Source organism: Saccoglossus kowalevskii, chromosome 10 (genome assembly GCF_978046115.1).
Source record: "Saccoglossus kowalevskii chromosome 10, keSacKowa6.1, whole genome shotgun sequence".
Lineage (NCBI taxonomy): Eukaryota > Metazoa > Hemichordata > Enteropneusta > Harrimaniidae > Saccoglossus > Saccoglossus kowalevskii.
In genome coordinates, this window is record NC_140650.1 from 11247267 (window position 1) to 11270194 (window position 22928).

At 34.0% G+C, this 22928-nt stretch overlaps 2 protein-coding genes across 2 annotated transcripts; one reads left to right on the forward strand and one right to left on the reverse strand.

The window, feature by feature from the left end:
* The first annotated feature begins 711 nt into the window (after positions 1-711).
* LOC144356660 (uncharacterized) lies at positions 712-4671 on the forward strand. Its single transcript, XM_078011304.2, has 3 exons — positions 712-1831; positions 2592-2789; positions 4319-4671. The coding sequence occupies exons 1-3, from the start codon at positions 712-714 to the stop codon at positions 4669-4671; spliced, it is 1671 nt and encodes a 556-aa protein (XP_077867430.2).
* Positions 4672-5486: 815 nt separating this feature from the next.
* On the reverse strand, positions 5487-22664 carry LOC100371273 (NHL repeat-containing protein 2-like). The gene is made up of 8 exons (XM_006819484.3): positions 22172-22664; positions 16542-17272; positions 16056-16282; positions 14165-14393; positions 11234-11356; positions 10591-10797; positions 9178-9397; positions 5487-7902 (listed from the first exon to the last, which is right to left on the reverse strand). The coding sequence occupies exons 1-8, from the start codon at positions 22341-22343 to the stop codon at positions 7628-7630; spliced, it is 2184 nt and encodes a 727-aa protein (XP_006819547.3). The 5' UTR covers positions 22344-22664; the 3' UTR covers positions 5487-7627.
* Positions 22665-22928: the final 264 nt, after the last annotated feature.

The following is a 22928-nucleotide window of genomic DNA, read 5'->3' on the forward strand; positions in this document are numbered from 1 at the left end:
TATTTGTTGAGCTAATGTCGGAAAACCGCAACTGTTCCGTCACTCACCTAATCACGACACGTATTAGTGACTAACTCGCTAACAATAACATGGTTCGTCTGGCTAGTAGAGTACAGCATTTCTATTCTATTCTATTCTATTCTATTCTATTCTATTCTATTCTATTCTATTCTATTCTATTCTATTCTATTCTATTCTATTCTATCTCATTATAACACACAGTAATAAAATCGTACATAATACAAGGATAAGCGTTCGAGGTCTTACAATGTTGCATCAAATTGTTTTCAAAAAACTACAGAACAAATTATCACTAATACTAAGTTTGTAATTTTCGCAGCCACTATTTCGAAAATAAAATGAGAAGTAATTCCGTTGTATAATTATTATATTTAAATGTTCTGCAAACAATCCCATTTTCAAATTTTAGCAAATTTCGTGGCATCAACAGTTGATATACCGGTAGATCATTAGTAGATGTATTAAATACGACCGGGATTCGTTTATTTGCAAACTCAGAGGAGATGGAATTGTATCACTGTAATATTTTTTCTAGCAAAATATTTTCTCATATTACTATACTGATTCCCTCAGTTTTCAAATGAGAAACGCCCGTAGTGTTTGGCTTCGAGTCGAATATGATAATATTCCTATGTTGTTTATTGTATTTACTGTAGGCGACCCGAACTATGTTAGTTGGCGGATGTCGACATGAGTGAACTGTATGACATACACCAAAGACAGCAACAAGCATATCAACAGATGTATGCGAACACTTTTCACGGCGGTCTTCAACTCCGCACAACACACACCGGACATCCGGTACGTAGTGATCATGTGATCACCGGGTCACCAAGCGGGGTAGCTCACCGGAAGATATCGTACCTGGATGCCGATATCTTGGCATATCTACAAAAAGTTAAGAAGTATGATATCAACGAAATCCAGCGAAATTATGACGTTATCGTCACTTCGTCCAAAGCTGGCTTCATGGATGTATTTGAGACAGTCCCCATGGCAACCAGTGGAAAAATTAACCGCGCATGTGCGGCTCTTTTAAAACTTTACGAAGACAGTAAAGCGTCATTGGCTAGCTATCCTGAAAACAGTATTGATATTAAAACGCTGCCAATAACTGTGAGGGACGTTTTGACAATAATTGATGAAATCAATGGTCGACACGAACATTTGTGGGTCAAAGACAGTTTGGTAGGTTTCCATGTCGTTTTCTACGGTACTGAAGGCGATGTTAGGCGGGGAAAGGTAGATTTTATAGATACTCTACGTGGCTACCCGTTAGTGAAATCATTACGTGATGGCCCAGCAGTTGAAAACATAGAAGGTTTCGGATACAGTCCCATAATGCATCGCGCGACTGGTTCTCCCCTAGCGCTCTCACGAATTAATAATAACTTCCACCGAGACAGAGAACCATTCTCCTGGAAAGGTATCAGCAACGGTGTCGTCATCAAAGTGATCGAATATGACATCACTAAAGACAACGCCGACGTCATCGTGTGTGACATCGATGAAAATGTTCAACTGAGTACGTCACTTTCTAAACACATCGTTAACGTAGGCGGTGACGTCATCACATGTGAAATTAGCAAACTGGTGAGACCAAACGAGCGATTAAAGGTACGATCTTTGGTCCATGCTGTTGGCGGCCAACTACCGTGTCGCCATGTTGTATTTGTCGTCTTACCAAAATCACGTGACTATTCTCCGTTAAACTGTAGAGAATTAGTATTTGGCAGCCTATTGAACGTGTTGGAATTTGCCGCGAACTACCTCAAGGCGAAAACAGTAGCGTTTCCTTGCTTGGCAACAGGTAAGTATATATATGTCAGTTAGATTATGTCTGTACTATTTATAGAACTCGGTATTTCAATTCCTCGTGGGGTACTCCTCGCATACAGTCTCTTAGGAATGTGTAAATGGCGAAAGTCGGGTTAACGCAAAATAAACAAGTATCATTCCCATGATATTTTTATTTTATTTTATTGAATAAACACCAACAAATAAACAAGAGGCTATATGCAAATCTACTCCTTATGCTAAGTGGTCTGAATGTCACGAGGCTTTTGTCGGAGAATATAAAAACAAACAGCAACAAAAGTTAAGTCGCCACAAGAGGGCGTGATGTTCGGAAGCTTATCATACTCGTTTAGCTTATGTGTATCATATTGTTTGCAGCCCATTAATAAAACGCCTTCTAAATCAGACATTCTGATTGGAAAACGAAAGGTATTTTTGGTGTTTGATGCAGCACTCCATATTAACACTTGCAGACCACAAAATGTGTCTCTTTTCATTCATCTTATCTATGGTTCCGCAGCACCAAAGTCTATAATACAAATGTAGTCACTATAGTAAAATTCTTAATTAACTATACATGTTCGAAACTACGTGGGACCCTACACTGATCGGTCCAACATAGAATCAACCATACCACATAAGCACATTTCCATTTTCTCATACTTCAATGATGGGGTTTCAATAGTTTAAACCAGTCACCACAAACCACAACAGTCAACTGTTTGAAAGAAATGCCATCTGTATAATCATGTTTGATATTCCATTTGTATAAGGTTCTGTACATGGACTCCAGGTGAAAGCATTCTGTCAGACTTTACTAGCCGCCATTGATGCATTCACAACGGAGACGTTTGGAATGAACAACCTACGTGAAATACGAGTTGTGGATCTTAATTACACCAAGATATCTATATTGGTCGACGTATTTAAATCTCGATACGAAAACACACATCACGAGTCTGTCCCTGCAGGTAATAAACTATCTATTCTAATCTATTTTATTAATGTCTGTTTTATTTATTCTTCCAAAATATTGGTTCATCATTTTGAACACTTTTTTTTTTAATTGTTACTATATGAACCAGCCATAAATGAATATTTGAGCCGTGTTTTCTGCAAATATGTGCACATTACATTGCTTATCGAATATGATTGAGAGAAGATTAAAATAGTCAACAACATTATCCAAAATGAAAAATAATAAATAATCAAAGAAAGCTTAGAAAGAACTCCCATGTGCAGAGAGTATTAGAGACACATTAAAAATAATTCGAAATTACTTGTACTTGAGATATTGATGGAAAAGCTGAAAACTAATTATGCAAATCAGAAAATTAATATAAACAGGTTTGAGTGTAAAACTAATGAGGTCTGAGCAATGTAACAAATCATCTATGTACCAAGTTTTATTGAAATGTGATTAGAACCACAAAATTATGAATTATAATGCTAATTAGGGAATTAATATCAACAGATTTTAACCCCAAATTAATCAGGTTTGTACATTGTCCTAGAGTATCTTTGTACTAAGTTTCATTGAAATGGAATAATTTCTACTTTAGATATCAGTGTGATAGCCTAAAATTGGTTAGGTAATTAATATGTACAGATTTTAACCCACAATTAATTAGGTCTGTCTATTGTCCTACAGCATCCATGTACAACGTTTTGAATGTGATGATTAGTACTTGAGATTTTAGTGTGAAAATTGGTTAATTATGCAAATTAGGTGATTAATATGCATAAATATTTATCCCAAAACAATCAATCTCTGCATAGTTTTTGAGTATCTATGTTTCATTGAAATGTAATGCTTACTACTTAAAATATACAAAGCTGAAAATTAATTAATTATGCAAATTAGGTAATTAATATGTACAGATATTACCCTAAAAACAACCAGGTCTGTGCAGTGTCCTATGACATCTATGTACCAAGTTTCATTGAAATGTGATGTTTAGTACTTGAGATACCGGGGGTAGTAAAAAAAAAAAAAAATTGGCTAATTATGCAAATTAGGTAATTGATATGCACATATTTTTATCAAAAACAGCTGCGGATTAGTTCAGAGCATTTATGTACCAAGTTTCATCAAAATCCAATGAGTGGTTCTTTGGATATTAGTGGAACAGTCATGGAACAGCTAAAAATTAGCTAATTATCATGCAAATTAGGTAATTAATATGCACAGATTTTTACCAAAAACTAATCAAATCTGTGCATTGGCCCAGAGCATCTATGCACAAAGTTTCATCATAAACTGATGTATGGTTCTTGAGGTTGCAGTGGAAAAGACGGACACACATACATACAAACATACAGACACACTAACTCTTCCATTGTGTGCTTCGTACATGGTCAAAAATTCAGGAGGTACCCCCAAGTTTTTTCTTTTAACTCAAATAACAATAATATGAAAAAAAATTTAGAACATCATAAGAGTGTGCCGCACATTGCTAATTTAATTTAATATTGGATTTTTTTTTCCATATAATTACAGATTACCTGAAGAGATATAATGGTGGATACAGTGTTGCCAAGCCAACTGATGTTTTTCCTATCCATAGACAAAACACTGAAACACGCGATTCATACAAAGACAGCTTACCACAAAAACCAACGATGGTATCAATTGGTGTTCCATCAACAGGAATGACCAATCCACAATGCCATTGCCAAGCCAGTAGTGAACGCGAGGCTGCATCTATGGTATCTAACATGTCCAATAGATCTCTGCATACGAATACGGTTGGCGAACAGCCCATAACGCCACGTCGTAGTCGCCACAGTCACCAGTCACTACCAAGTGATGCAAAGACGCCAAGAAACAACTCAATGCAGAGTCGTCAATAATAGCAATTAAGAGGATCCAGGCAGGCACGATAAAATACATTTGATTAGAGACTTGAAAATTCACTCAAACATGAATGGAACCTAATATGTGCTTTTTCAGTCAAAATACAACAATGGAAATAGACGTAATATACAGTGAAAAGGACGTTATAAACATTTTATAGATATATATTTTTATAAATCAAAATGACTGGTAGAATTCAAATTGACCAATCCAAACACAGTATAGCATCATCAGAATTCAAATTGACCAATCCAAACACAGTATAGCATCATCAGAATTCAAATTGACCAATCCAAACACAGTATAGCATCATCAGAATTCAAATTGACCAATCCAAACACAGTATAGCATCATCAGAATTCAAATTGACCAATCCAAACACAGTATAGCTTCATCAGAATTCAAATTGACCAATCCAAACACAGTATAGCATCATCAGAATTCAAATTGACCAATCCAAACACAGTATAGCATCATCAGAATTCAAATTGACCAATCCAAACACAGTATAGCATCATCAGAATTCAAATTGACCAATCCAAACACAGTATAGCATCATCAGAATTCAAATTGACCAATCCAAACACAGTATAGCATCATCAGAATTCAAATTGACCAATCCAAACACAGTATAGCATCATCAGAATTCTGAATCTTAAGACATAGTAAATGTTAGGATTTGAGTTAATGGTTTAATTTATGGATTCCTATGAATATTTTTTCAGATTCACTCAAAAAAACATGAGAAAAGTTGATAACACATGTCAAAATCATTAATTATGTGATATTTTTGAATTTAAAACATTGAGAGCATATTTGTACATATTTATTAGGTAGATAATTGGTAAAATTGGTCGATACAATATGTTCGTCATGCAATCGTGCGAGTGATTTTTCAATAACCCTATGATTTAGAATATAGATACCACTAGGAATCAGACATCATTTTACACGAAGGGAGGAGTACCGGGTAACATGAAATTAGAACAGCACTTTTGTGAATAAAAATGCTCATCATCTTCATCTTATGTATTAAGAAAAGTTGTATTCTCAATAGTTTTAAAAGAAGCTGCGGCCAAATGAGGGGGACAAAGGTTACATAAAGCATGGAAGGTACTAACGGATTTTACCGTTAGTACCTTCCATGCATAAAGAGTGTTCTAAAACTTTCTTTAAACCTGTATTCTATATTAGTTGCACAACTGACAAGAATATAGAGTTGATGAAGTAAAAATTTGATGAGGTGCACCGACAGTTACTGCTTGCTTGAAATGTGTCAGGGTATACTGGCAGCTAAATATCACCATCAGATAGAAATGTGTTAACGTGAAGGAGTCGTCACCAGCGCACATGCAAGAATTGAGTCCCAAGTGACGCTAACAACATGCTCTAAAAACGCAAAGGCTCATGGGTAGATGTTTGTTTTTAAATAACGACACGCTATGGTCATCTGACGCATACTCAGGTGACAACTCCCCTGCTTCAATGTGCACTGATAGGTAAGTATCACAGGTTGTGGTTAAAATATGTCAGGGTGCACTGGCAGGTAAATATAAATATCTTGTCACTATTCATATTCAGTGTACTGTACTTTCCTTGAAATACTTCTTCTGTGTCGTTGCCATGGACATGCTAACAAGAAATGAATGTATGTTGGCCAGCTGGTTAAGAAAGTGCTTCCACAAAAAGCTGTGTTATAATGTGTGATTACCATGGGCACACCCACAAAGGTGCAATGCAAAATAAAATACATGTTCTAAGAAAATACAGAGAGAGGTGTGATTTCTACATCAATATACAGACATTTCTGCATGTGAGGCAGTGTAACACAGAAAATTTATTCTCCAATGAATGATTCTAGAATCACTACACAATTATAATATGAAAGTTAAGGAAGACAGTGCTGAAACTTGGAAGATGGAAGATACGGTACTTGTTTCTTAAGAACAATTTACTAAAACTGGTATTTTGAGCTTAATCTGTCAATGTAAGTGCATAAGAAACAAACAATGAATGTGTCACATAAAAAATAAATGTTTTACAATATTAAAAAAATCTAGTCTTTCTATCATAAAAAATTATTTAAATACTAAATACCGGTAAACACACCCATCAATACATGGCTTCAATCACTTGTCTTTTTGAAAACCTGGTCTTGCCTGCTGTCACTAGAACTAAAGCTTAGCAAACAGTACTGTATAGTTATATTCAAGTAGAAAGAAACTTGAAAAACTTTAATATCAAATGACTTCACAACAATGGCCATCCATTCACATATAAAAAGTATCTATACTCTCCTATTTACATTAAGTATTTCAGCCACTTATGACATGCGCTTTATTGGTATGTATATAAAAAGAGGATGGAAGAAATCAAAATACCCCAAGATTTAAAAATTAGTTATTATCAGAGTGATGTCATTTTGATGATGGTTCACAGACTATACAAAGCTAAAAAAAGGTCATTCATGGCAAAACGTGTTCAGAAATGTACTCCAATGGCAAGTCTATCGTTATCTGACAAGAACAGACTGAATTTTAACTGGAAACGTGTGTTTTAAGTAACCATGAGAACTGGTAGCTGATTAGTCATGAGTGACATCATCAACAAACCTGCTCAACTCATACATAAATGACTAAATCTTGTCGATCACAACTATGCCAATTATATTTTAAGTATATTGATACACTGTCCTCACATGTAAATATCGGTATATTCTTCACTGGGTTTTAATTTTCCTATTTTCTCTGAATGAAATCCACATAAAAATACATTATAACTCATTTCTTTACTGACAAATTCATGAATTTAAAACCCAGTTAAAATGCTTAAAATATCAAAATAGTAAAATTAAATTTGAGTGAAAATAAATGGTTTTACAGTATCAGGGTGTCAATATGTTTGGGTAAGATGATAAGACACATGTAACACATGACTTAATTTCCTGGAAGCTTATTGCAGAGAGATATCTTTATGTAGTGTAACATTCACTGTAAGTTTATCATCTACTTTCTCACCAACTCTAATTGGTAACTCAAATACAATTCCTTTCATGTGACATTTGCCAGTGTTCTCACAGAAATATAAGATACATTCCACCTTGAATGATGTAGTTGTGGCACAGTAGGTAGAAGGTACTTGTAGTTTTATCATTGGCTGCTGGTTGATATTGGGCATCTTACCTCGTAGTTTTTGTACAGAGGCAAACAATTCATTACACAAGTCATCTGAAACAGATAAAAAAAAAACAAGTCTCATCCATTAATTTACTGTTCATGTTCCCACATCATGCTGAACCGATCATCATTTGTATCACATGATGCGGTTAATCGGTTAACACATATATTAGGTCAAAATCAAATTAAATTCATGAATTCTAAGAATTTGATACAAATACAATAAATGCCAGTCATGATTTGGTAAGTTTACAAATGATTAGAAAAATAATTTTCTTATCAATGCTTTTGATGTTTTATAGATTGAAATTCAATCTCATATTCAGTATAACACACAGATATTTATTTGCAAATCAGTCAAGCAAGATGTTGTTTTTACAATCTGAAATTGGAACCACACGGGTCAGAAAATTTCATAGAATAGTAAATAACGTTGTACTTACGATTGCAAATAATTTTTTATTATCCTGTTAATGCTTTATAGTTTATGTTTAATTGCTTAATATCTTGATAGAAACCTGGGCGACAGACTAGACTGGATTAAACTATTTCTGTGACCACGCCAGAGGCCATTATTTTTGTGGATATTATTGTTATTATGGTTAACTTTATCATTTTTAATGATATTTATTATAAAACTGCATCTGGTGAAATAAAGCTTGTTCATTCATTCTTTCATTGATTCGTTCGTTATTGTTATTATGATTAACTTGTTTATTCATTTGTTTGTTCATTCATTCATTCATGCATGCAACTTACAGACACATTATATACTTTATAGATATGAGACTCGCACAGCTAACCATGATTTCCTGTACTCAGACAACCATATTTTGGGTGTACCGGTAATTATGTCAGTCGTTCATCTGAGATGCATGAAATGTACCTACTCAAACTATCAATGAGACATCAACAGTAAACTTTGATGATGGCTCATCAGCTTAACCCGTTGTATTTTATAACTTTTCCAACCAAAATTTTGTAGACTTTTACTGATTTAATTTTGGGGCAAATTAACATATTTGAACAAATATATTTTATTTCATAAAATAAGAAAAAGCTTTGGCTTTCAAATGGTTAGGCCTAAAAAAAACAAAATTGTTTCTGGTCAGCGTGTGCACCACCAAAAAAGGTGATTGGGTGTGCAAAATTTGTACCTTGACTTATAGAAACAATTTAACCATAAAACATCTTTTTTTCACAAAAAAAAAACTTTTTCCTTCATAGAATCAGTCCATTCAAAGTTCACTGGACCACAAAATACCTCAGATTTCCCTTTTTTAAATCATGTATTAAATGTGCATGAAAATTAAGTCACACACTCACCATCATTTGGTAATATCTGCCATCCAGTGGGTGCCTCCGGTGTTAAAACCAATCCATGGCATAACTGTATATCTAATTGTATATTTATACATGTTCCAGGGCAGACATACAATGTGTCTTGTCTATCTATTGGTGTGCTCATAGGGGTCAGTCGTGCACGTTTCTTACGATCCATGTCAAGTTCAGTTTTTGACTTTTCACTTACGAATACAACTTTTAACTGCAAAAATAAATTAAATACAATATTATGCAAATAATGAATGATTACAAAATATTTTAAAGACAGCATACATGATATCACAATAGTTTATGATGCACAATGTCAACACGTTGAAATGCTTACTTTTTTCTGTCATTCAAATTTGATTTAAAATCATTTTTATCATTCATGAAATATTCGTACATATTTCCATACCGATTCCTCAAAAAAAAAGTTCAAATTAAAATTTAGAGTACAATTACAAAACAAGCAGCCTCTTGGCTGAGATAGCTCCGCTGTTTGCAATGCACATTTCAATTATAGAACAGAAGATATCATTGGAAAATTAACAATATGCATAGTATCAATGCAATGGGACTTGCTGTTTTCAACAAAAATTCAAAACAAGCAGCCTATCGGCTGAGATAGCTCCGCTGTTAGCAATGCACATTTCAATTAAAGAACTGAAGACATCATTAGAAAATGAACAATATGTATAGTATCAAAGCAATCGGACTTACAGTTTTTAACAAGAAGTCGAAAATATCACTTTCTACCAAAAATGACATAAATATTCACCAAAATTAGAGAATTGAAGATATCATCACGAAATGAACAAATCTGAGAAAGGTCTACATGTAGTATCTATATATGTAATATCAAAGCAATTGAAGTTTTGGTTTTTAACAAGAAGTCGAAAATATCACTTTTTACCAAAAATTACAAAAATATTCAGCAAAATTAGAGAATTGAAGATATCATCACAAAATGAACAAATCTGAGAGAGGTCCACATGTAGTACCTATATATGTAATATCAAAGCAATCAGACTTACAGTTTTTAGCAAGAAGTCGAAAATATCACTTTTTACCAAAAATGACAAAAATATTCACCAAAATTAGAGAATTGAAGATATCAACATGAAATGAACAAACCTCAGAGAGGTCTACCCAAGGTACATATACACCAAGTATCAAAACATTCAGGCTTGTAGTTTTCAAGAAGAAGTCGAAAAAGTAAAACATTGACACGGACGACGACGACGGACAATCACTCATATGATAAGCTCCGCTTGACAAAGTCGACAGCAGAGCTAAAAAACTATGGCAACAGAAAACACAATTGGTCATTCAGCATCACGGGCCATATTATGTTAGAATAACAAATAAATTACAAGAAGCAATTTTATTGTTAAATCACTTATGAAAACTTACTTCAGAAACCTGTTTATTTTGTAAATTGATAATTCTAATAGTATGGTTATTTGTGTCAGTAACATATAATTTATCATCACGTGTATCAACGCATAGGCCATTAGGTTCATTGAATTCAACACAATCAGCATCTCCACCAGTGTTACCAGAGTTACCACTACCATACAAGGTACTACACGTTTTCTTCACAGGATCCACTATTTTAATCTAAAAAACAAAGTAGACGGAAGACAAAATTGTTTTTTTTATAATATAATTTGTGACAGACAAAAACTGCAATAAATACATACAATTTTGCCACAGAAACCATATCCATATATGGGACTACAAGACAGAGCTGTGCAGACACCAATCAATCAAATTTAATGAGCTATCCTGGTGTCAACTAGGCCCGGCTAAACACAAGAACCTGCAGACATTATACAAAGTTGCATCCACTAGTTGATCTCGGCCTGTGGATTTTACCTCCCTATTGAGTCTGCGGCACACTTGCACTGGTTAAAGGGGCAATTTTTTGTGTTTATTTTCAGGAAGCATTTGAACGGAGGAAATGACTACACCACAGGCTCAGTGCAAATATCACTACTGGTGTTTGGTTCACAGACACCCAAACCCACCATTATTACATGAATTTTACACATACCTTGTGATTATAGGAGTCAGCAACATAGACCATTTCATCTTTTGGATTCCACACAACACCCAAAGGATGTTGTAATTTAGCATCCATACCTTTACCATCTACATCACCAAATGAAAATAAATCCTGAATGAACATTAAAAGAATTCTCAATTAAAACAAAGAAAAAATATCACAAAAAGTACATTATTTCAAAACGGCAACAGTTATAAATACACTACGGAGGACATCAGCATTCAGTAGGGATTTTTTTAAACAAGGGAACAGGGGCACAGCGCCCCTTACCCTGGGGAGCAGATCCTCTGGCAACCGTCAAATTCTGATTGATCAGGGCTCACATGTGGCCACAGTCTTCAACTGTGACCTGTCTGACAGTACTTTTGGCCCCAAGGAAGCCATGGAATGCTTTTACCTTAGAATTATCAATCAAAGAAAGCTTAGAAAGAACTCCCGTGTGCTGAGAGTATTGAAGACACATTAAAAATTAATTAAAAATTACTTGTACATGAGATATTGATGGAAAAGCTGTAAACTAATTATATACATCAGGTAACTACCGGTAATATGAACAGAACAGAACAAAAAAATTATGAATTATTATGCTAATTAGAGAATTAATATGAACAAATTTTAACCCAAAATTAATCAGGCCTGTCTATTGTCCTAGAGCATTTATGTACCAAATTTTATTCAAATGTGATGATCAGTAATTGAGATATCAGTGTTAATTAATTATGTTAATTAGGTGATTAATAAGCATAAATATTTACCAAAAACTAATTGGGTTTCTGCATAGTTCTTTTTAAAAGTTTCATTAAAATCCAATTTGTGGTTCTTTATATATCAGTGGAATATTATGCAAATTCGGTAATTAATATCCAATTAAAACTAATTAGGTCTCTGCATAATCCTAGAAGATCTATGTAACAAGTCTCATTGAAATATGATGATTACTACTTGATATATCAAAAGCTGAAAATTAATTAATTATGCAAATTAGATAATTAAGATGTACTCATATTACCCTAAAAACTATCAGGTCTGTGCAGTGTCCTATGACATCTATGTACCAAGTTTCATTGAAATGTGACAATTACTACTTGAAATATCAAAAACTGAAAATTAATTAATTATGCTAATTAGGTAATTAATATCTACTGATATTACCCTAAAAACTATCAGGTCTGTGCAGTGTTCTATGACATCTATGTACCAAGTGTCATTGAAATGTGATGATTACTACTTGAAATATCAAAAGCTGAAAATTAATTAATTATGCAAATTAGGTAATTAATATGTACTCATATTACCTTAAAAACTATCAGGTCTGTGCAGTGTCCTATGACATCTATGTACCAAATTTCATTGACATGTGATGATTACTACTTGAAATATCAGAAGCTGAAAATTAATTAATTATGCTAATTAGGTAATTAATATGTACTCATATTACCTTAAAAACTATCAGGTCTGTGCAGTGTCCTATGACATCTATGTACCAAATTTCATTGACATGTGATGATTACTACTTGATATATCAAAAGCTGAAAATTGATTAATTATGCAAATTAGCTAATTAATATATACTGATATTACTCAAAAAACTATCAGGTCTGTGCAGTGTCCTATGACATCTATGTACCAAGTGTCATTGAAATGTGATGATTACTACTTGAAATATCAAAAGCTGAAAATTAATTAATTATGCAAATTAGGTAATTAATATGTACTCATATTACCCTAAAAACTATCAGGTCTGTGCAGTGTCCTATGACATCTATGTACCAAATTTCATTGAAAAGTGATGATTACTACGGTACTTGAAATATCAAAAGCTGAAAATTAATTAATTATGCAAATTAGCTAATTAATATATACTGATATTACCCAAAAAACTATCAGGTCTGTGCAGTGTCCTATGACATCTATGTACCAAATTTCATTGAAATGTGATGATTACTACTTGAAATATCAGAAGCTGAAAATTAATTAATTATGCTAATTAGGTAATTAATATGTACTCATATTACCCTAAAAACTATCAGGTCTGTGCAGTGTCCTATGACATCTATGTACCAAGTTTCATTGAAATGTGACAACTACTACTTGAAATATCAAAAACTGAAAATTAATTAATTATGCTAATTAGGTAATTAATATCTACTGATAATACCCTAAAAACTATCAGGTTTGTGCAGTGTCCTATGACATCTATGTACCAAGTTTTATTGAAATGTGATGATTAGTACTTGAGATATCAGTAGAAAAGCCGAAAATTGATTAATCATTATGCAAATTAGGTAATTAATATTGCACAGATTTTTACCCAAAACTAATCAAATCTGCGCATTAGTTTGGAGCATCTGTGTGCCAAGTTTCATCAAAATCCAATGAATGGTTCTTTAGATATCAGTGCAACAGTCATGAAACAGCTAAAAATCAGCTAATTATCATGCAAATTATGTAATTAATATGCATGGATTTTTACCAAAACCTAATCAAATCTGCGCATTGGCCCAGAGCATCTATGCACCAAGTTTCATCAAAAACTGATGTATGGTTCTTGAGATATCAGTGGAACAGACATACACACATACACACACACACACACACACACACACACACACACACACACACATACACACACACACACACATACAGACACACTAACTGCAAAGACTCCCTTTTTGTGCTTCGCACACGGGAGTCAAAAACTCCACACCCTGGTAGGGAGAACCCTATCTACCCCAAGTTGTGGCATCGCTAAATTGCAGTGCTCTCTCTTGTTTTTTTCTAGAAAAATCCCTGAATCAGCATCACAATTAAACCACATCACATGAACGTAATGACACTAACAAACTAAGCTATATTAGTGTTCACAGGTAAGTCAGGGTAACCTTATTACACTTATTTTATTGCTACATGTATACTGACCATTGGGTCTCTCGCTCCTCCAACGACACACTTCGTAGCTCCATCTTTCAAGGAAACAGTTCGGATACTACTGCTCTCACTGTCAGCTATAAATAGACAATTGTGTTCTTCTTTTGCTATGGAGATACCAGATGGTTGTGCAAAAGATGCTTTATGTGGATAACTATTGTTACGGTTTTCTTCATTACCGCTACCAGCAAACCGCACACAAGTTCCTTTCTTGTAATGACTTTAATAAAACAAATCAAATATATTGAAAACCTTGCTCACAATGCAATGTTTCTTTGTGAAATTGTTAATGAATGCATATCATTATTACATGCACATGCTGTTCCTGTTAAAAGTAAAAATGTGACTTGTATACTGTGATGTTCTATATTATCGTACTGTATAACCATTTATTTTCACTGACATTCAATTTCACTGTTTTGAAGTTTTTTGAGCATGTTTACTGTGTTCTAATTTCAAAAATTTGTCAAGGAAACAATGAGTTTTATTGTTATTTTACAATGTACATGTTCATGTAGATTTGCCCCCGGTACTTATCAGTAAAAACAGTGAAATTAAAACCCAGTGAATAATTAATGCATTTACAGTATGAATTCATACGTCAATGTGTGTTAAGTACCATTGAGATAATGCATGCTACCATGGACATCACTATGAGCCAAAATGAAAGCAGTTATCAACATCTCAGTTCTGCCATTGCAAAGAGTAGCTAAGACAGTAACGAAAGTTTAAAAAGCATATGTTTGATAAACTGTAACTATGTTCAAGTAATATATTTTCCACATTAGACAAAGCATTTTTTTTTTTTGAGAAACTCATTGTTTACATATCAGGCTGTCTGAATAGAAGAGCAAAAGCATTAAAACAGACACAAAGAATTTTTTTTGGAATGACAATCTATACCAATTTTGAAATGTTATGTACCATTATCTATGTCATTTGTTAACACAAAATTGTCAGAATTCTCAAGTTTTGTGTTGCTGATCACAACCTGATTTATCCAACACTTAAACCCAGAGAGCAATGTTCCACACATAACATTTCTTTCAAGACAAGGCCACAAAAAAAAGCAAATTAAAAATTCAGTATTCATTTGGAGAAACAAAAACATGAAAACTTGGCTTGCATATGGGATAATAATATTATTCCTAATATTTGTCTTTGTTCAGCTATTGAGATTAATTGTGATGTAAAAGCTATATCATCAGGGACGACGTCAAAAGATCGATGTCGGATAAAAAACTTATTTGCTTTAGTTTGGGGGGGGGGGGGTTTGACCTCAAAAAGTTTCCATCCTACAAAAACGATTTTATTTTTTAATGAAGTCAAAAAAATCTTGGATTATTTGTAGTTTTTTTTTTTTTTCTATCCAATCATAGACAAAAATAACAGAAAATGAAAAAAACACAGAGACGAGAAAATGGTTTGGTCCGAGTGCAAATATGTGCGTCAAATGAGGTCAATTTCAGGGAATGGACCTAGAGCATGCGCAGAACCCAGAGAAGTAGTTTGCACATGCGAATGTTCCCTACATTATTACAACCAACTGCTATGCCATACTACTGTCCGATTATCAATTTGTATTTAATGGTGAATGTAGTCTGACGCCATGATCAATATTTATCAATTAAGTTTCAGTGGGGGGGAACTAAAGGAATTAAGTTTTTTATCCGACATCGATCTTTTGACGTCGTCCCTTACTCATTTTTGACAGTGATACGGCTTGTATTTTCCCCAGAAGAAAACAAATATTAAATAAATATATATATTTGTCAATGCATTCAGCAGAGACAAAAAAAAAAATCTTGTGGCTATCTCACTTTTAATGAGATCTGGACGGCCATTTATGTCTAGGTCTATTACTCACAAACATTTAACTTACGTTGATTTCAACCAATCAGCATCCTCCAGAAAATATAGCCATATTTGGTGAGAACCTGCCATAGCAATATAGATAATATCGTCATGATCACTGCTTGGTGAACATCCCAATTCCAAATCCCACGGTGAACATATTGGTTGTAATTCACCAATGGCACCACCTTCTTTATCTTCCCCCAACACACCTGTACCAACGACTGTTGTTACTAGTTCATTGTTTAAATCAATCTGAAATCAAAATATAAAAAAAAACTAATCAATACGGAAAGCAGAGAAGGATTTCTCCTTACAATGCCACAGTCATTGCCGGAACAAAATTACTCATTTTAAATGTGTTGAACTTGAGATGTAAATATTCCTTGTTTGCCATTCCATCTATTATAGAGATGACGGTCAATCCTTTTGCTACAAGATCGTCGCTGTCCTGTGCATTGTGGCCAAGCAATCAGGGAGTTATTCACACTAAAACTTTGTAATTTCAACTCACCTGTCTTATAACATGATTATCAGTATCTGCAACATATATATAATCTCCATGACAAATGACTCCCTGCGGAGAATGAAATTTGGCTTCTTCAAAACTGCCATTATTATATCCACTATTTGGTCCACCAATGCACTCCTTGACCACACCCTCTTTAGACACTATCAGTATCCTATGATGTCCACTATCAGAAATAACAAGATTATCACCAGTGAAATCCATACAAATCTTTCCAGGGAATGATAGCGTTTTATTCGATAACTTATTCTTCTCCAGTTCTATTGTAATATTATGACTACTTAGTGTTCCAGATGACTTGTAATAATCAACTGCAATCCGTGTAAAATCAAGTAGCTTTTCACGATTACCTTCCCCAGCAAGAACAAGTAGAACTTCTCCGTTCGGGCCGACAACAACAATTGTGGGCCAACATTGTATTTGTAGAGCTTTCCACAATGTTGCGTCACGATCGTTAACGACAGGGTGCGATATCTCATATCTTAAGACAGCACCTAGAATATTTGCTGATACTTTTTCATTTGTGAATTTAGCAGAATGTACACCAATGATAACTACACCATCTTCAACGGAATACTCGTCTTCTATGGCTTCTAAGTCTGGTAATATATGCATACAGTTAATACAGCAATATGTGAAGAAATCTAAGATGACTATTTTGCCATGTAGATCTTTATGCAGAGACAGTGGCTGTGTTGTGTTGAACCATTCCATACCTGGAATTTAAAAAAAAAATTACATAAAAATACATTGTTATATAACATTATGTTAATTAATTTTATTTTTTTGTTTAAAATACCCAGACATATAATGCATACAAGAGTATCTTAATTTACATTTTTTCATATCAGACAAAAACAGTCTCTGAAAATGCTGCAAATAAAACACATATTAATATTAAGCAATATTTGACAAAGATATGTGAAAGATGAGTGTAACAACAAATAATAAAAAACATATATAAAGTTGAAAGACTTGTACACTTTTGAACCATATTTGCTCTGACATGATTTGAAACATAAAATTATAATGTCTTGTTTCAGAATAAGCAGTTTAAAAAAAATGTATGTACGTGTATTAAAAGTAAAGTGTAGACATACCCAACTCAAAACACCCTTAAATAACAGAATGTGCAAGTAATGTTACTAGAACGAAATCGAAAATACAGAACACATAAATAATGGAAAGACAAAAGTTATTGAGTGATTTTCGGATATTTAAATATATTACGAGTCCCACCCAGCAAAGACATAATAAGTCAAGCTGAAGAATATTTATACAAAATATTTGAAATCAGAAATCATGAGCAATAACTGACATTTTACTTTAGTATTATATGTATTTTATTTCATTACTAATATTTTATTGCTGTTAACAAAAGAAACTAGTTCAAAATAGTGCAATAAATATTATCATTATGACGCCGTTATTACTGACTGCATGAAATCACTCAAAACAAGTCATTGAAAATGACACAGTCCCCGTTAAATTTCTGAAAGTTCTCTTTGTGCTCGTCATATTAAAGCAGAGGGGTTGTCGTGAGTGTGTCCTTGAAACTTGAGTTCCAAGTGGCGTATAGAACAGATTGTTTATTTACATCAAAACACATGTTCCGTGTAGTAGTAATATGGCTAAAAATAAAAACAGTCGTTATTCAGCTATCTTTGATCCAATTATGAAACACACTGAAATGTATGATGCCAAATACAAATGAAAATGGTACATTGTGGAAATATAGTAGTACCGGGTAAGGCCAAAAAGTCAGATGGCTGTCAATCGGCCATCCTTGACCAGATTTTGAAACAAATTGTCATGGACATGCATCCTAACATGTATAAAGTGAATGAAAACTGACAGAGCACGTCCAAGATACCGCATAAAAAAAAAAACAAGATGGCTGCCAGTCGGCCATCTTTGATCCAATTGTGAAATAAATAGTCATGGACATGTATCCTAACATGTATAATCTATGTACCAAGTTTGAATGAAAACTGACAAAGCATGTCCAAAATACAACATTTTCAAAAAACAAGATGGCTGCCAGTCGGCCATTTTGAACGAATTGCTAAACCACTGCATGTGCATATGTCCCACATAAAGTACTAGGCACATGCAAAGAATGAACGGAATCGGTCCGAGGGATTCTGAATTATTCGGAGACCGAATTATAAGTCCCCGTTTTCGGACTTCGTCCAAACGGGGACTAAATTAGGTACTGTAAAAGGGTTAATTATTCACTGGGTTTTAATTTGGCTTATTTCGCTGACTGGAAAATGCGCTAAATTACAAGTCATTGAAAATGACACAGTCCCCGTTAAATTTTGGAAAGTTCTCTTTGTGCTCGTCATATTAAAGCGGAGGGGTTGTCGAGAGCGTGTCCTTGAAACTTGAGTTCCAAGTGGCGTATACAACAGATTGTTTATTTACATCAAAACACGAGTTCATTGCAGATTATAATATGGCCAAAAATAAAAACGGCCATTATTCGGCCATTTTTGATCTGATTATGAAATACACTGATATGTATGATGTATGTGTCCATAAATTCTGGAAATATAGCAGTAAGGCCAAAAAGTCAGATGGCTGTCAATTGGCCATCCTTAACCAGATTTTGAAACAAATTGTCATGGACATGCATCCTAACATGTATAAAGTACATGTATGTGCCAAATTTGAATGAAAACTGACAGAGCACGTCCAAGATACTGCATAAAAAAACAAAACAAGATGCCTGCCAGTCGACCATCTTTGATCCAATTGCGAAATAAATAGTCATGGACATGTATCCTAACATGTATAATCTACCAGGGTATGTAGCAAGTTTGAATGACAACTGACAAAGCATGTCCAAAATACAACATTTTCAAAAAACAAGATGGCTGCCAGTCGGCCATTTTGAATTGAATCACTAAACCACTGCATGTGCATATGTCCCACATAAGGTACTAGGCACATGCAAAGAATGAACAGAATTGGCCCACAGGATTCTGAAATATGACCCTGAACAAACTGTGCACGGACAGATGGACACACGGACGGATGAACGGACAGACTCAGGAACTCACGGATGGTCATAGACATGTATCCAAACATGTATGATCTATGTACTAAATTTGAATGAAAACTGACAAACCATGTCCAAAATACAACATTTTCAAAAAACAAGATGGCTGCCAGTCGGCCATCTTTGATCCAATTGTGAAATAAATCGTCATGGACATGTATCCTAACATGTATAATCTATGTAACCAAGTTTGAATGAAAACTGACAAAGCATGTCCAAAATACAACATTTTCAAAAAACAAGATGGCTGCCAGTCGGCCATTTTGAATCGAATCGCTAAACTACTGCATGTGCATATGTCCCACATAAAGTACATGTACTAGGCACATGCAAAGAATGAACGGAATCGGTACAAGGGATTCTGAGATATGACTCCGGACGGACGCACGAACGGAGACTAAAAATGCAGTTTTCAAAATTCAAGAAAAAGAAAAATGTATTTGTAAGACACTGCAAAAAAAGTGCATTGGTACACTACGGCAACCAAAGTGGCTCATAAAATAGCATTTTATAACTATTTTTACAATTCATTTACATTTTGAAAATTCATTTCTATTTTATAATCCTTTTCTAATAACTATTTTTGGTTCTGAAACAGATTTTTAAAACCCACTTTCGTTTCTGAGATGTTTTTAATTTCAAAACCAATTGTTTCAAATCCATTTTTGTTTGTTTTTGAAACCATTTACATATACCATTTTCATTTTTAAATTAAAATCCAATTTCATTTTCAAAATCCATTTTCATTTTCAAAATCTATTTTCGTTTTTGTTGACCTTTGAACTATAGGTATATATGTATTTTTCACATTGAAGCAGAATTTACTGAAATTTACTGTTGTTTCCTTCTATCTGCATTAACTTCAACTGTTTTTAATTGTTTTTCTCATTTCAATTCCATATCTGATTTGTGTTTTCAATATCATTTCAACTTGACCCTGATATTTGTTTTTGCATTCAATGACACAGTGTAAGCTGTGGAACCATGTCTTAAAAAGTTCTTGTTACGTTCAGACACTAGTACTCGACTTTTATAACAAATAAAACGTCCGAACGCAAGCAGTGTGCAAGATAGAATGGTAGTATATTTTCAATGCCCTATTCAAATGTCACATAACTTTGTGTGCTACACCACACCTCAAACAAAAATGCTAGCAGTAACATACAACCAATATAGACAACGGCAAAAAGAACAAACAGTCAAAATTAACAATACTTATCAAATCAAATCAAAGAGTTCGTTCTATGCTGGCCTGTCACTCCGTCGTCTTCGAACTTTTGTCACGACTCCCAGGTGGTGTCAATCTTCATTCTTTCATCTCCGTCGAAGCGTACCAAGTTTCAGCTCACACATGGACTTCTTGCAGCTTCCTCCAACACGTCGCCAGAGCGAACGCACAAACCAGCCCGGACAGCTAACAATGTTCAAGAACAGATCCCATTTCCTTATAAACTGATAAACCAGTCAGTGATACTGGTAAAAATTATAGTGCTATCAGTTTACCGTCTAATTGCCGTCTACTCGTCAACGTAAAACAAAAGGCTTTTATAGCCAAAGCAGACTCCCTAACTCAGTACAAATAAATATGCAAAATTGGGATAAATTGACAAAAGAACACAACATAAAGCGACCGAGGGCAATATGACGTTTCAATAAAAACCCCAACTACACAATTAATAAATACATAAAATAAACTCAAACGTAACAGTTAGTCTGATGAAGAACTTGCGTAAAGAAGCCATATAAACATCACTGGTGGAAATAAAAAAAAAATGTCAGAATCAACACCAATTTACTGTGAAGTCACCTGGTATGAGGTCAGAGGTTGAGATCACAGGTCAAAAAACGAAAATGAAAATAGATTTTGAAATTGAAATGAGATTGAAAACACAAATCAAATATTGAATCGAAATGAGAATCTTATCAAAAACAATTATTATACTAAAGTTAATGCAATAGGCCGGAAACAACTGTGATTTTTCAGTAAATTCTGAAGGAAAATTTGCTTCAAAATAAAAAGTACATATATACCTATACCTATTCAAAGGTCAACGAAAATGGGTTTTAAAAATGAAAACGGATTTTGAAAACGAAAATGGATTTTAAAAACGAAATGAATTTTGAAAACGAAAATTTATTTTAAAAATCAAAACTAATTTCAAAAATGAAAATTGATTTTAAAAACGACATAGATTTAAACAATTGGTTTTAAAAAGAAAAACAGTTCTCATAAACGAAATTGGGTTTTAAAATCGATTTCAGAAGCGAAAATGGTTAATAAAAAAAGATTATAAAATAAAAATGAGTTTTTAAAATGCAAAAGATCCACCTCGGTTGCACACTCTTCCAGCCACCACCAAGATTTAAAATGCTGACTATCCACCTGTTTACTTGTATTCATGGCCAATGTTGTCAGTGGCATTGAACCACGGTTTTTATATGTGTGGCGATGACCGAATTAATGCACCTTGCTTGGACTCGGAGAAGACGGGAAACCGCTAGAGTAAATCAACAATAACTTTACAACTTTGACAGTTTTAACAATGCATACCTGTTTGAAAATCGGGTACGTATACTTTATTTTGCTCATCTTTGTATTTTTCTATATATTCGTAGATAACAGCGTCTCGTTCCTCTTGTGTTACAGCGTCTATCAGGCCCGCCTCCAGTTTATCGCCTGCCAACTCAACTTTCAACATGTCAAGCATCGCCATTTTGTTCATTTGTTTGTCTGTTGTTTCTTAACACGTCTTTTCAATGACCTTTGACATGACATTTGCTGTCATTTTTGTGCTGATCGGGAAAAAACGATGATTTTGGGCATCGTCCCACAGTGGAGGGACTGTGTTTTGGGCAATAGCAAAAAATAATAATAATAATTAATGTTGCCTGTTAAAATATTTTATCAGGCTGACAGGAACGCGTGACCAATCGCATCCATCGTGTACTGATCGAGAATGTTCGATATCACATATCGCATGATAGCACAGTCTCTACCCCTTCGAGTGTTCTGGTTCTTACCCACAATGCAAACTTCAAGTTGACTACATCAGGGAGCTAGGCATGCGTTTAGCAAACTGATTTGATGGGTAACAACTAGCAGCCACGAAATGGGTAAACTACGAGTACTCAGTCAGTATTACAAATCACGTGACAACGCTTTACCGACATTCCGGTTTACATGAATTCATATTTCATTCATTCATTCATTCATTCATTCATTCATTCATTCCGATTCGGCCATGTTCAACGAAGAGTAAATGAAGGTAAATAAAAAAATATTCTTTTCATTTTATTAAAAATAAAAT

What these genes read in the sequence shown, in the direction of transcription:
- LOC100371273 (XM_006819484.3), bottom strand. Translation starts at nt 22,343, where the DNA reads ATGAACAAAATGGCGATGCTTGACATGTTGAAAGTTGAGTTGGCAGGC. An exon ending in CTGACTCCTATAATCACAAG is followed by an intron (nt 10,798 to 11,233) that starts GTATGTGTAAAA and finishes TTTGTTTTTTAG; the next exon opens with ATTAAAATAGTGGATCCTGT. An exon ending in GCAGATATTACCAAATGATG is followed by an intron (nt 7,903 to 9,177) that starts GTGAGTGTGTGA and finishes TATCTGTTTCAG; the next exon opens with ATGACTTGTGTAATGAATTG.
- LOC144356660 (XM_078011304.2), top strand. Translation starts at nt 712, where the DNA reads ATGAGTGAACTGTATGACATACACCAAAGACAGCAACAAGCATATCAA. An exon ending in GTTTCCTTGCTTGGCAACAG is followed by an intron (nt 1,832 to 2,591) that starts GTAAGTATATAT and finishes CATTTGTATAAG; the next exon opens with GTTCTGTACATGGACTCCAG. An exon ending in TCACGAGTCTGTCCCTGCAG is followed by an intron (nt 2,790 to 4,318) that starts GTAATAAACTAT and finishes ATATAATTACAG; the next exon opens with ATTACCTGAAGAGATATAAT.